The sequence below is a fragment of the Neomonachus schauinslandi genome, chromosome 15, assembly GCF_002201575.2.
Source record: "Neomonachus schauinslandi chromosome 15, ASM220157v2, whole genome shotgun sequence".
Taxonomy (NCBI): domain Eukaryota; kingdom Metazoa; phylum Chordata; class Mammalia; order Carnivora; family Phocidae; genus Neomonachus; species Neomonachus schauinslandi.
In genome coordinates, this window is record NC_058417.1 from 750,840 (window position 1) to 764,216 (window position 13,377).

The 13,377-nt window shown below is 65.7% G+C and overlaps 1 protein-coding gene across 1 annotated transcript in view; it reads left to right on the top strand.

Moving 5' to 3' along the window:
- Window positions 1-13,377, top strand: part of PITPNM3 (PITPNM family member 3) — a 53,875-nt gene that overhangs the window by 34,372 nt on the left and 6,126 nt on the right. The window contains exons 8-17 of the mRNA XM_044921791.1: window positions 880-1,002; window positions 1,371-1,555; window positions 3,563-3,735; window positions 4,769-4,939; window positions 6,020-6,214; window positions 6,625-6,773; window positions 8,895-9,011; window positions 11,112-11,228; window positions 11,444-11,592; window positions 11,828-11,977. Coding sequence (XP_044777726.1) covers window positions 880-1,002; window positions 1,371-1,555; window positions 3,563-3,735; window positions 4,769-4,939; window positions 6,020-6,214; window positions 6,625-6,773; window positions 8,895-9,011; window positions 11,112-11,228; window positions 11,444-11,592; window positions 11,828-11,977 — 1,529 coding nt within the window. The remainder of the gene's footprint in view (window positions 1-879; window positions 1,003-1,370; window positions 1,556-3,562; window positions 3,736-4,768; window positions 4,940-6,019; window positions 6,215-6,624; window positions 6,774-8,894; window positions 9,012-11,111; window positions 11,229-11,443; window positions 11,593-11,827; window positions 11,978-13,377) is intronic.

A 13,377-nucleotide genomic window follows, 5' to 3' on the forward strand; every position in this document is an offset into this window, starting at 1 on the left:
CTGGCCCGAGTCTGACCCCTGACCCTAGCCTGAGTGCTGTCTGTCCTGGGGGCGACCCTGACCCGAGTCTGACGCCTGACCCTAGCCTGAGTGCTGTCCATCTTCAGACCGACCCTGGCCTGAGTCTGACCTCTGACCCTAGCCTGAGTGCTGTCCTCAGGCCAACCCTGGCCTGAGTCTGACCCCTGGCCCTAGCCTGAGTGCTGTCTGTCCTCAGGCCGACCCTGGCCCGAGTCTGACCCCTGACCCTAGCCTGAGTGCTGTCTGTCCTCAGGCCAACCCTGGCCCAAGTCTGACCCCTGGCCCTAGCCTGAGTGCTATCCATCCTCAGGCTGACCCTGGCCCGAGTCTGACCCCTGACCCTAGCCTGAGTGCTGTCTGTCCTCAGGCCAACCCTGGCCCAAGTCTGACCCCTGGCCCTAGCCTGAGTGCTATCCATCCTCAGGCTGACCCTGGCCCGAGTCTGACCCCTGACCCTAGCCTGATTGCTGTCTGTCCTGGGGGCGACCCTGGCCAAGTCTGACCCCTGACTCTAGCCTGAGTGCTGTCCATCCTCAGGCTGACCCTGGCCCAAGTCTGACCCCTGGCCCTAGCCTGAGTGGTGTCATCAGGCCAACCCTGGCCCGAGTCTGACCCCTGACCCTAGCCTGAGTGCTGTCCATTCTCAGGCCGAGTGTGACCCCTGGCCCTAGCCTGAGTGCTGTCGTCAGGCCGACCATGACCGCAGAATGAGCACCTGTCCCCCACTGGGGCTCTCTCCGTGTCTCACCGGGACAGGTTCCTTACCCTCCCGTGGACAGGCGCCTGGTGCTCTGGCTGGATTTGGGGGCGCAGGGTCGGCGGTGGGCAGGCCTTCAGTCCCAGCTGTGTCTTCTCCAGGTGTGTCTCATCGGGGACTGTGTGGGGGGCCTCCTGGCCTTTGATGCCATCTGCTACAGTGTGGGGCCCTCGGGTGACAGCCCGGGCAGCGACAGCCGGAAGGGGAGCATCAGCAGCACGCAGGTGCGGGCCAGACAGTGGGGATGGGACAGGGGTCTGTCCCTGGGAGCCCCCCAGCCCCAGGGCAGCAGGGGCCTCTCCTGGGGGAGGGGACGTCAGCTTTCCCACTTGTCCGCGGTAGCTAGCTTATGTAGCGTTGCTTCACGGTCCCCCAAGAGTGGGACTCACTGAGCGCTAGGTCCTGGATGGCTGTCCAGAGTCCAGGGGGTCGCCCGTGCCTAAAATCCCACCGTCGCTGCTGTGGGGCTCCTCGGAAGAATGCCGCCCTCACACCTCAGGAGAGAGGGGTTCGCGTGTACCCCGGGGAGGAGGTGGGGCCCCGGAGTCTCCGGTGGCCGCAGTGCCCTCCTGTCCTCTGCGTGGCCCCAAAGGACAGCCCCGTTGTGGCAGACGAGGCATGCGGTCTGGCCAGCAGCAAGCGTCTCAGCAAAAGCAGCATCGATGTGTCCAGCGTGCCCGAGGATGAGGAGCCCCAGAGGCCATTGCCGCGGAAACAGAGCGACTCGTCCACCTACGACTGTGAGGCCATCACCCAGCATCACGCCTTCCTGTCGAGGTAAGCGCTCCTTCTAGCACGGTGTCCGCGGCAGAGGGGGCCCCAGCTCAGAGTCCCCTGGGAGGCCTGAGACCGGTCATGGCTGCCGGGCCCTTCCAGGGGCCCCGTGGGTGAGCACGAAGTGCTGGGACCCCGGCCACTCTGCGTGGGCCTTGCACCCTGTCCCTGCTCCACCCCGACTGGCAGAGGCCCAGGACAGCCCGTCCCCCTCCCTGGGCCGCGCAGCGCCTTCTTTCTGCCAAAGGGCCCATGCTGCCGGCCTGCTTCGCCGATGGCTTTGAGAACGTGGTCCAGGAGCGGATGTGGGTGTGTTTTGGGAGCCACTCCGGGTGTGTGTTCTTATTATTTCCTAGATGGGGCAGCAGAGGCCCCCGTAGGCCGGGAAGTTTCCTGGGGTGGCAAGGGCAGCTGCCAAAGCCCTGGGGCCAGCGTCCCGGCTCCCAGGGCGGTGCCTCCTGCCCGGAGTTCAGTGAGTCACCTGCAGGTTCATTCTGGACACGGGCCGGTGTTAGCCCAGGAGGGGCTGCCCCTGCCCTCTGTCCCTTCTCCTTTCTTACCCCACTGACAAGTACACGAGGTCGTCACAAGCTCTGCAAAACAGACCTGCTCTGAGCATTTCCGAGCATTTCCTTTCCGTATATACCGTTTACATGCTTCCCGTATAGTTTTACTCTACTCATATTGTGATCTTTTCTGATTTTTTCCCTACGTAATAAGTAGTTGGTGAGTATTCTCTACAGGGAATGTTTTATTGAGTGAACGGCCACCTCACTTCATCCCAGGACTTGGCTGCGTGGCTTTTCCCATGCTTTGAAATTACAGGTGGCGCTCTGGTGAACATCTTTGCGCGTAAATGGGTCTGTGTGTGTCGAGAGCTGTTCCACTCAGGTGCCCTCCTGGAGGGGCATCCGCTAGATCAGAGGCTCTGCGTAGTCAGATCTCGGACTATTATAGCTGCTCTGACAGCCACTTTTCAAGGCGGGTTGCACACTGACGTTGGAACATTCCTGATTCATCCTTGAGAAATCCTTTAAGAAGGCCCCAGATTTGGAGAATGAGAAGAGGTTGGAGGCCCTCGGTAGCTGGCTCAGCACGGCCAGCTTCCCTCTGTGGTAGGGACGGATGGCTGTCTCTCGGGCAGCGAGGAAGCTGGCCTGCGTGTTTAGGGACGTGCGGACCGCCCAACACCAGCACCATCCTCGCAGCGCGAGCCTTCACATCCAGCTCCCAGACCCTCCCGGACCCTCTCTCATTGTTATTTCTAAAATCCCCTTTCATGTCCACCCTGAGGATTCTGGCTGAATGTGCGTTCAGTTAATCGCCTCATCGATCCGGGGATCCCCCGGGTGGTCTTAAACTCTGAGCTGTGCATCAAGGCCAACGGGAAGGTCGGGGAGCCCCCGGTTCTGCAGCCCGTCCTGGGCAGCCCCTCTGGGTCCCTGGCTGAACGTCAGCCTGGGCTCTGAGCAGCGGCTCCTGGAACTGGCTGGAACCCGCCCCCCCTTCCTGTGCGGCTGCGTCTGCGGGCTGCGGTGAAAGGCCCAATCCCGGCGGGCCTGACGTCACCGGCAGGCAGGGGTGTGTGCGGCCGGGCCTCTCTGGAGCCCATGCAGGACCTCGCAGGGCGGCCCCCACTGAGCTGGCACCATGGGGCAGGCCTCCCCCTGTGCGGGGTGCTTGGGTGCTCCTAGGTTCTCAGCCCCGCTGGGAAAATACAGCTTTATTGGATGGTGGCCGAGCGTGTCTGTCCAAGAGTCTCCTCTGGCTGCTTGCCGACTAGACGGGGCGGGGGCCCTATGGCTCCCGAGGGCTGAAACGCTTACCGTCTGGCCCTTCAGAGGAAACGTGGGCCGGCCGACCGCTGCCCTCGCCGAACGTCAGGCCTTGGTGGCCAGCGCGGGGCTGGGTGTGGGCTCGGAGGCTGCCGTGGGGACGGAGGGCTGGGCTCTCCCCGCTCAGTCTGCGCGCTTCCCTAACGGCCTTCCCGGCCCTATCTCCCTGGGGCAGCATCCACTCCAGCGTGCTGAAGGACGAGGCCGAGCCCCCTGCGGCCGGAGGGTCCCAGCCGCCCGAGGTCAGCCTGGGTCGCTTGGACTTCGATGTGTCCGACTTCTTCCTCTTCGGCTCGCCCCTGGGCCTGGTCCTGGCCATGCGGAGGACGGTGCTGCCCGGGCTGGACGGTGGGTGGCTCGGGCTGGGGCCTGAGAGGCCTCGTGTGTCTGGAGCGGTGCGTCAGGCCCTCTGGCTCGGGGAGGGGCTGGGGGAGACGCTGGGGGGACGGGGGGCGGTTTCCCCTGATGGGGCAAAGGTACGCGGGCGCTGGTGGATCTCACGCCCCTGTTCAGAGAAGCCGAGTCTACCCTCCTGCAGCCGCCCGTCCCCGGCGCCCAGGCAGATAGGCCTGCTGCAGCCGGTCGGCCGTACTGCCCCCTGCGTGTGCCCGGGCGCACACAGTGCCCTCACCTTGGACAGCTGCCCCCACTGCTCTAAACCACGCGGCACAGTGATCTGCCCAGCGGTGCTTCCGCCGTGATTCTGAGGGCGCCTCGAGGGTCCGCATGTCGGGGCTTCTCAAACTGCTTTAGCACCAGCGCTCACCGACACTGACACAATGGGACGGATGAGAAGGGGGAGCTCTGCCCGAGGCGGGCTGGGGAGTGAGGCAGAGTCCCATGGCCGCCCTCGGCATTGCCAAGGAAGCCGAGGGCTCCCTGGACACCGGGCCGGCCAGCCCCCTGAGCCCGGTGGACAGGGCGCCCCAGTGGAGACACCTGCTGGTCTGTGGGAGAAGCGTTCTGCCAGCTCTGGGCGGCCGTGAACCCGGCTGCCTTGGGGACGCCCCGAGCCACAGTGACGGACCGTGCCTGCCTTGCAGATCAGGCAGCGGCTACGTGAAAGCCGGACGGATTCGCAGGAGCCTGACTCGGGGAGATAGCGGAGGGAGGGGCTGCGTGAGCAGGGGCCCAGAGACGGGGGACACCGTGGCCTGGGTGGGGGGCTGCAGGCGAGCGCCTCGGCCGCAGTGCTGGGGCCTCCGGTGCTGCTCCTGGGCGGGCAGGGGGCAGATCGGCAAGGTCTTGAGTGCCAAGCTCAGCACAACGGCCTTGCCCCTGTTGGTAGCAGGGAGCCGAGGCAGGTGCTTGAGCGGGGGGTGGGCGACTCAAAGCTGCCGTCGGGCGAGCACCCCATCACCCCATCACCTCTCACCCCCAGGCTTCCAGGTGCGTCCCGCTTGTGGCCAGGTATACAGCTTCTTCCATTGTGCGGACCCCTCGGCTTCACGGCTGGAGCCCCTGCTGGAGCCCAAGTTCCACCTGGTGCCGCCCATCAGCGTGCCCCGCTACCAGAGGTTCCCGCTGGGCGACGGACAGTCCCTGCTCCTGGGTAGGCTCGCGGGGGTGCGAGGGTGTGCTGCGCCCGGGGCTGGGTCCCGCAGTAGCTGAAGGAGGCACGAGCCCCCGCGGAGCAGGGTCTGTGAGCTCCGACCGAGCCGAAGCCAGGGAAGCCGCCGCCTCCCCTGCCTTCCCAGCATCACACCGTGTGCGCACCTGCTCCGCGGGAGGCGCCTGGGGGCTCCAGGCTCTGCCCCTGACGGCTTCCTGTGGCTGGCTCCAACACAGTGCCCGAGCCGCCAGACCTGGCTGCAAGTCCAGGGGCCCACACTGGGTGCTGACTGGAGGGCAGGGCAGGGAGTGTCCCCACCCGGTGGGCATCACGGAGGACGGGGCCTTGGACATGGCGTTGGGACAGGTGGGGATGACCTGGAGGATGGGGGTCCAGGGGAACTTGGCAGGGGGAGCAAGGGCGGGGGGCGTGGGGGAGGGCCAGCCTCCGGGGCGCGAGTGGAGTGGGCCAGGCATGGACAAGGGGAGGCCCGCGACGGGTGGTCAGGGCTAGGAGACCAGGGCCTTGCTCCGTATCCCCGCGGAGGAAGTCTGGCCAGAGCCTGCTCAGAGCTCTGGGGCAGATTGGGCGGAGGGTGCAGTGCCTGTGCCTCGTTCGGGATTAAAAGCCAGCCCCGCCCCCCCAATTTTTAACAGAAACTTAATTTCCAAAGTCCTAATTGTCAAGAGCTTCCACAGACAGAAATGGCTCTGAACATTCCCCCCGCACACCCTAAAACGCCCTGGTCCCAGAGAGCACCTTAGCCCCCAGGCTGGAGTGCCGTTCACACGCAGCCTCGGCCTCAGTCCTCCGTGGCTCGGGGGGAGTTGAACGAGAGCACGTGGTCACGGGTCACCCTGTGACCTCAGCCCACGCTTTTGGAGCAGTCTCCCAGAGATGCGCAGGGCCCACGACGTAGAGGAGGTGGAGCCCAGCCGGGCCCGCCGGGGGCCCCGGGGTGGGGGGGTGGGAGGTGGCTGGCACCTCCGGGTGCCCGGGCTCCCGCCCGCGTGGGGCAGGCACAGTGTGGGCAGCTCGGGGACGCACGACCTCGCCCTGACTGTGACGTCCCCCCTGCAGCGGATGCTCTACACGCCCACAGCTCCCTCTTCCTGGAGGGCAGCTCGCGGGACAGCCCACCGCTTCCGGACGCCCCCGCCTCGTCTCCCCAGGCCCTGCGGGCCCAGCGCCCAGGACGGAGGATGAGCCAGGACAGCTCCCATAGCGAGAGCTCGGGGTCCTCGGACAGCCTGGCCCCCGCAGGCGCCTCCCACAGTGAGTGAGGGTCCTCGGGGCCCTGCCTGGCTGGAGGGAGAGGGACCTTCCCTGGGGCGGCTGCTGAGGGCAGGCCAGGAACCATAAAGGAAGTGCAGACTGAGCTCTGACCTCTGGCCCGGACAGGGCCCTGTGGACCGAGCCGTGGCCTAGACTGACGTCGACCCCAGCCCGAGCCCTAAGCCCGACGTTCTGTTCTCCCACTGGGAATCCCTACATCCCGGGGATGAGACCGGATGTCTCCGCAGGGCCGGCCCCCACTCCCGGGGTCCCGTGTGCAGCCCCTGTCCTGGGGGCAGCAGGTGAAGGAGCTGCTGGCCATGGGAAGCTGGGAGCTTTGGCCTCACACGGCCCCGTGGGTCCAGGCCCAGGCCGGCCACACTGTCCTCACCTCTCTCTCGGGCCCACAGTCACGGCCAAGTGGTGGGGCGCCAAGCGCATCGATTACGCCCTGTACTGTCCTGATGTCCTCACGGCCTTCCCCACGGTGGCCCTGCCTCACCTCTTCCACGCCAGCTACTGGGAGTCCACGGACGTGGTGGCCTTCATCCTGAGACAGGTACTGCGCCCCTTCCTGGAGGGCCCGTCCTTGTGTGTGGGAGAGGGCGACGTTGCAGGCCACCCTGGGCCCTGGGGCCGTTAGCCAGGTGGGGGGTCGCAAGGTCAGACGGTGGGTCTCATGAAGAGCATGGGCTTCTGGTCAACAGTGTGGTACTTTCTAGAAACTGAAAGAGAGAGTACCTGGGGGTACATACCCATCTTCCATCCTGGAGACAAGGGACAAATGCCTGTCCCTCCAAGGGCCTCAGGGTCCTCAGAGAGGCCAGCGACTGGGGGGGCCTGGGAGGAAGGAGGCCGGGAGGTGGGGCCGGAGAGGACAGACCACGTGCAGCCTCGGGGGCCGAGGGCAGGAGATGGATTCTGTTCTGTGTCCCACGAGAAGCCACGGCAGGGCTCGGACGAGGGAGAGCGGTCAGCTGACTATGTCTGGAAGGGAATCCCGTGTCTGCTGCTTGGTGGGCCAGAGAGAAAGCAGGAGGCCCGTTGTGAGGCCAGCCTGGGAGCCCGACTTCGGGACGGCAGCCGGGTGCTGGTGCGGGGCGCCAGGGGGCCGCCAGATGCGACAGAGGGGATGCCCGCAGGTCCTGCTGTCCCCGAGCACCTGGGGGGCGGCTTCTAGGTTTGGGGGGGAGCAGGGCCAGGCGGGGGTGTGGGAAGCCGTCTTGGGTCTGGACCAGGGAAGAGTGGGGTGCCTGCCGGGGATCGGGAGGGCAGGTGAGCGGAGCTTGGGGCTGATGTGGATGGCACGTAAGCCAGTGATGGGCATGGCCCCCTGATTCCTATGTGTGGGGTTCCCCACGCCCGGCAGCTCTCCTCCTCCAGACAGTGCGGCCCGGCTCTGACCCCACCTACCCACAGGCTGAGGGCTCAGCCCACCAGGCTGCCACCCTCCACCGGAGCTAATCCCAAGTGCAGGTTGTTGCCTGGGCCTCATGGGCGATCCGAGAAGCCCGCCTCGGGTTCCGTCAGTTAGCGAGAGCAGCTCCCAGGCCCCAGAGAAGCCCCTTACTCACTGGATCGTCAGTTTGTTGGGCACAGCTCAGGGACAGCAGGTGGGAGGGAGGCCCAGGGCGAGGTGTGGGGCAGGGGCAGGGCCGCCACGCCCCCTCCAGGAGCCCCATCCACCAGCACCCCCGCGCGCTCACCCTATTCTTTTTGGCTTTCGTGGACGCTTCATTACTTAGACACCATCGATTAAACCACTGGCTTTTGGTGATCGATTCGACCTCCAGCCCGTCAGTCGTCCGTCCGCATTGGTCAGTGGGGGGACTGGGAGTTCTCCTGGCCTCCAGCCTCCCCTTAGGTGGGGTCCAAATGCCACCTCATTAGCAGACAAAAGGCACCTTTAGGCCTCTCAGCATTTAGGAAGTTGCAAGGGTCTTAGGAGCTCTGCGCCGGAAGCAAAGACCAGGTCTGTAGTCATGCTCCCCCAAATGCTGAGGGAGTCACTGTAGGCAGAGAACCTCCGGGGAGGGAGCCGCAGATCCAGAGGATGGAGGACCAGTCCCCGGGGACGGAGCAGAAGAGGGAGTGAGCCTCTGAGCTGGGCAGGGCACAGTCAGGGGGCCTCGTGCACAGTGGCTGCTGGGGGGCCTGGGGCGAGCCTGCCAGGAGCAGGTGCAGGGGAGGGGTGGGGCGGGTGGGAGCCTTGCATGGGTGGGGTGGGTGTTTCATGGGGTGTGGCTGTGGGGGACCACGGAGAGATGCCACGGTTCTGAGAGGCACGGAGACATCCTCAGGACGGGCACGGGAGCAGCATGTTTGGGTGCTAGAGGGCACGCCCTGGAAGGGAGGGACCAAGTAGGGGGGTGGGCGGGGATGCGGCGGGAGCAATGCCCGCAGTGGGCAGGAGGGAGGGGCCGGCCTCAGGGAAAGAGCGGGGCAGAGAAGGGATACAGAGCGGGCGCCGCGAGGTTCGGGCGCAGCGGGCAGAAGCTGAGCGTCCGAGAGCCCCGTGCTCTGGGCCCAACTGTCGGGTCCTGGGGCTCCCAGCCCCCCTGAGGGTCCCAGGCTGGCGGGTGGGGAGGCCTGGCCGGCCACAGGCTGGTGGGCCTGACAGCCCGGCCGGAGGGAGCAGGGCAGCCGGGCTGACCTGGAGCCCTGCTCCTCTGTTCGTCAGGTGATGCGCTACGAGAGCGTGACCGTCAAGGAGAGCGCGGGCCTGGATCCCGCGGCGCTGAGCCCCGCCAACCCCCGGGAGAAGTGGCTCCGTAAGAGGACCCAGGTCAAGCTGCGGGTGCGTGCTCCCTGGCGGCCACCGGGAGCGGGCTGTGGCAGGGCTGGGGGAGCGGGGTTCTGGGGGCCTGGGCACTGGGGTCGGCTTGCGGGGGGGCTCCAGCTGTGCAGCAGTTGCTGGAGGTCCGGCCTCCGCAGATGTGGACGTGAGTCAGAGTCCTGGCCACAACCGTGGGGCCCACCATCTGCTTCACCACTGAGCGTGGCCTGCTGTGGTGTTTGCCATGATAGAGGGAGAGGAAGACGAGAAAAGGACGCTCAGGGCAGGCCACGCAGGGCTTCCATGAACGAGAGTCACCTCTGCAAGGTGTTGAAGCAGGAGTAGGAGTCTGGGAGGCATAAGTGCATGTTTTACTGAGCCAACCATCATCAAGTGTGGGTGTGGCCACTGTGTCCTCTGCTGGGGGGAGCGTAGGGGCTTAGGGACACAGCCCCTGGCCTGGTGGGAACATCTGACGTGGACCCTAAGAACAGTCCCGAGGACAGAAGGTGACTGGCGCTCCGTTAATCAGCTGTTTTTGTAAACTTACGTATCGAGCTGTAGCCACGTTTTACACCACGTGTAAACGTGCCCAGCTCAGTGGATGTCGGCCTGGTCGCAGTGTGTGCAAACATCACTGCAGTCCGTTCTGGAACATGGTCATGGCCTCAGGAGCAGACCCCTGGCTCGTGCCCCTCACCCCCGGCCACCCCAGCACCGCTCTCTGTGGATTCGCCTGCCGTGGACCCTCCGTGTACGGGTCACGCAGCGTGCTGTCTTCCGCCTCAGGCTTCTCTCGTGGGGCGTCCCACGTCCGAGCGGGTGGCCGAGCGGTCTCACCTCGCAGGGACACACCTGTTTACCGTTGGCCGGCGGCCTGGAGCGATGCAGCGGGCTTTTGCGTGGACACGTGTTCTCGCTCTGTGGGGTGCGGACCCAGCTGGGAAGCTCGTCTGTCTGTGGGAGGGGCCGGCAAGCTTCTCCAAGGCCGCTGCGCCAGTCTACACCCTGTGGGGGGCGGGCACTGGTGAGGAGTCCAGCCGCCCCGGCAAGCGCGACGGGTCTCCTGGCGGTGTGGCTCTGCGCTCCCCATCTTGTCGTGCCTTTATTCGCACGAGTCCACTCTCCCCCCTCGAGTGCTCTCGTAGGGGTCTGTGTTGCCCCCCGACTGTGTCCAGGTCAGCATGCCTGACTGCTTCGTCCCCGCGTGCCCGGCACCCAGCCCAGGGACTCGTGCCATGAGGGGCCTGCAGCTGAATTGCCTGAATTGCACGCAGACACCATGGGGGTTGAGAGGAGTCCGCGGGTGCTTTCTGGGCGAGGCCGGGCCAGGTGCGGTGGTGGGTGGGCTGGCATTCGGGTCACGCGGAGTTGGGGTGCCAGGGTGAGCCCAGGCCCGGAGGCAGCGCCACGGGCTGGACGGGGAGCAGCGGGACGTGCACTGGAAGGTCATGCGGGCTCGGCTCAGGATCCGGACGTCATCCGTGGGCGCCACGAGTCCACGGTGCTTCCCCGGCAGGTGTGGGGAGAGCCCTGTAAGGGGAGGGTCACCGACTTGAGGGATTCGGGTCTGGGAGCAAGGCTGGGGGTGGTGGGCGGGCGGGGGGGCCTCTGAACTGCAGGATGAATGGAAACCAGAACTGGAGGGACGGGGGCATCGGGACAGTTACAGACAAAATGACCCCAGTCCAGAATGCTCTGGAGCGTGGGGGTGGGGGCCAGAGCGGCTGTGCCTGGTGAGGGGCCCACATGGAGTCCTTGCGCAGCTCCCTCCGCTCTGGGACATCCCGCTCTCCCAGTAAATGGCTATGGGGTGTGAGCCGGGCCGGGAAGGGAGCCCCAGAGGCGTCCCGGCCACGTCCAGCCAGGACCCGGGAAGGAGGACAGTCAGGGGACCGACCGCTCCCTCGGGGCGTGCAGGATGGTCAGGAGTGGAGCCTGCTTGTCTGTCCTCGGAGACTGTGCTGGGGTCCACGGGTCTGTGTTCCTCGCAGATCCCGCGGGAACGCGGCTCAGGTCTACCGGGAAGGCATGATGCGGCAGGGACACGTTCCTCCGGCCGTCCTAGGGACGGTGTCAGGAAGAAGCAAGCTCCGGCCGAGCCCGCTTCTGTCCTTTCAGAACGTGACTGCGAACCACCGGGCCAACGACGTGATCGCGGCCGAAGACGGCCCCCAGGTCCTGCTGGGGCGTTTCATGTATGGGCCCCTCGACATGGTGGCCCTGACCGGGGAGAAGGTATGGCGTCCGCGCTGTCCCTCGCGGGCTGTGAAGGCGGGGGGCAGGCCGGGTGGTGGGAGCCCGGAGCAGGCCGCGGAGGTGAGCTGGGGGAAGGCGTGACCTCGGCGGGTCTGAGAGGCGGGAGGGGCGCCGGGCGGAGAGCTCCCGGGCCTGGCCCCTCGGCCGCGCCGCAGCCCCTGCCTTCAGGAAGCCCCCGCCCCCGCCGCACGCAGGTGGACATCCTGGTGATGGCAGAGCCGTCCTCGGGCCGCTGGGTGCACCTGGACACGGAGATCACCAGCAGTAGCGGCCGGATCACGTACAGCGTGCCGCGGCCCCGGCGGCTGGGGGTTGGCATCTACCCGGTGAAGATGGTTGTCAGGTGAGACGCCGGGCACGTTCGCACGGCCCTGCGGGCTGTGCTTTCCCGCGGGCCCGTCCCTGTCCGTGGGGAGAGACGGAGATGGACAGGGTCGCCGGCCTGGCACCGGGAGGCCCAGCCAGCTTCTCTGTGACCCTGGCCCCCACGAGCTCTGGCCCCAGCTGCAGGCTGGCCTCTGGCCTCAGGCCAACGCCTGACCCAGATGCACGGCTGACCACAGGCAGATGCCTTCTAGGGGCGACCAGACCTTTGCGATGAGTTACCTCACGGTGCTGCCCCGGGGCATGGAGTGCGTGGTGTTCAGCATCGACGGGTCCTTCGCCGCCAGCGTGTCCATCATGGGAAGTGACCCCAAGGTCCGGCCGGGGGCAGTGGACGTTGTCCGGTGAGTGTTCCCTGCCTGCGAGGGAGGTGTCCTGCCTTCGGGGGCAGGAGCCTGCAGCCTGGGGAGACGGCCGCGTGTTGTCTGGGCCGGGAGCCGGGGAGTCCTGGTCTCCATGACTCAGGGCCCCCCGGAAGCACCTGCCACTCGTGGACCCCAGCTCCCCGCTCCCTCCCTGCGTCCACTTATCTCTGCGGTGAATCAGGCCTGGTGTCCCGACTTCCGATCCCGGTCGGGATACAATCGGTGTATTCGGATTATCTCTGTGAGAAATGCCTCCAAATTTAGCAGCCAAAAATAATAATTTATCATTCCATCTCTGGTGGTCCTGTGGGTTGCTGGGGCTCTGCTGATGTTGTCACGTGTCCCCATGACTCACAGCCAGGTGGCCATCTGGGGTCGTCTGCAGGCCCCCTAGGCTGCAGTTCGATGTGGCTTCTGTACTCACGTGAGCTCTTGTTCCTCGGCTGGGCTCACTCGCTCTCTGTCCACGTGGCTGCTCTCCGTGGCTAGTCTGGACACCCAGGGGGAGCTGCAGGCCTTCTTATGACCCAGCCTTGGGGGTCGCAGTGACCTTTGCACTGCGTTCTGTGGGTCGTAAGTAGTGGTGGGATCCACCCTGACTCACGGGGAAGGGGCCACGTAAAGGTGTGAATGTGGGATGCCTGGCTCCCTAGGGGCCACCTTTTGAGACCAGCTAATGCACAGGGCTAAGTGGGAGATTGGGGAAAGCAGGGCGGGCTTCCTGAGAGAGGTGGCGTTAGAAACAGCCTCTGGAGGATGGATGGATGCATGTGTTCAGTCCACGCCATTGCACAAAGGGTCGTGAACGTAGAAAAGCAAGAAGAAGAAAATACACTGCTGATTTTGATCGGCCAGAGAGACGATGCAGCGTGACGACAGGGAAGGGCAGAGCACGTGTGGGGAGTAGGCGGGACCAGGTCGGCAGCCGGATTCGGACGGGGCCACGGGTGCGGCTGGAAACAGCCCACAGAAAGGTTTTGCCCATAGGAAAGTGGGAGAGGGGCCACTTTCCTCCCTCCCTGCCTCCACCCCTGCCTCCCTCCCTCCCTGCCTCCACCACTGCCTCCCTCCCTCCTCCCTCCCAGCCTCTACCCCTTCCTCCTTCTTTCCTTCTCTCCCTGCTTCTCTCCCCCTCCCTCCCTGCCTCCACCCCTCCCTCCTTCTTTCCCTCCCTCCCTCCCTGTTTCTCTCCCCCTCCCTCCCTACCTCCACCACTGCCTCCTTGCTCCCTCCCAGCCTCTACCCCTCCCTCCTTCTTTCCTTTCCTCCCTCCCTCCCTCCTTCCCTCCCTGTTTCTCTCCCGCTCCCTCCCTGCCTCCACCACTGCCTCCTTCCTCCCTCCCAGCCTCTACCCCTTCCTCCTTCTTTCCTTCCCTCCC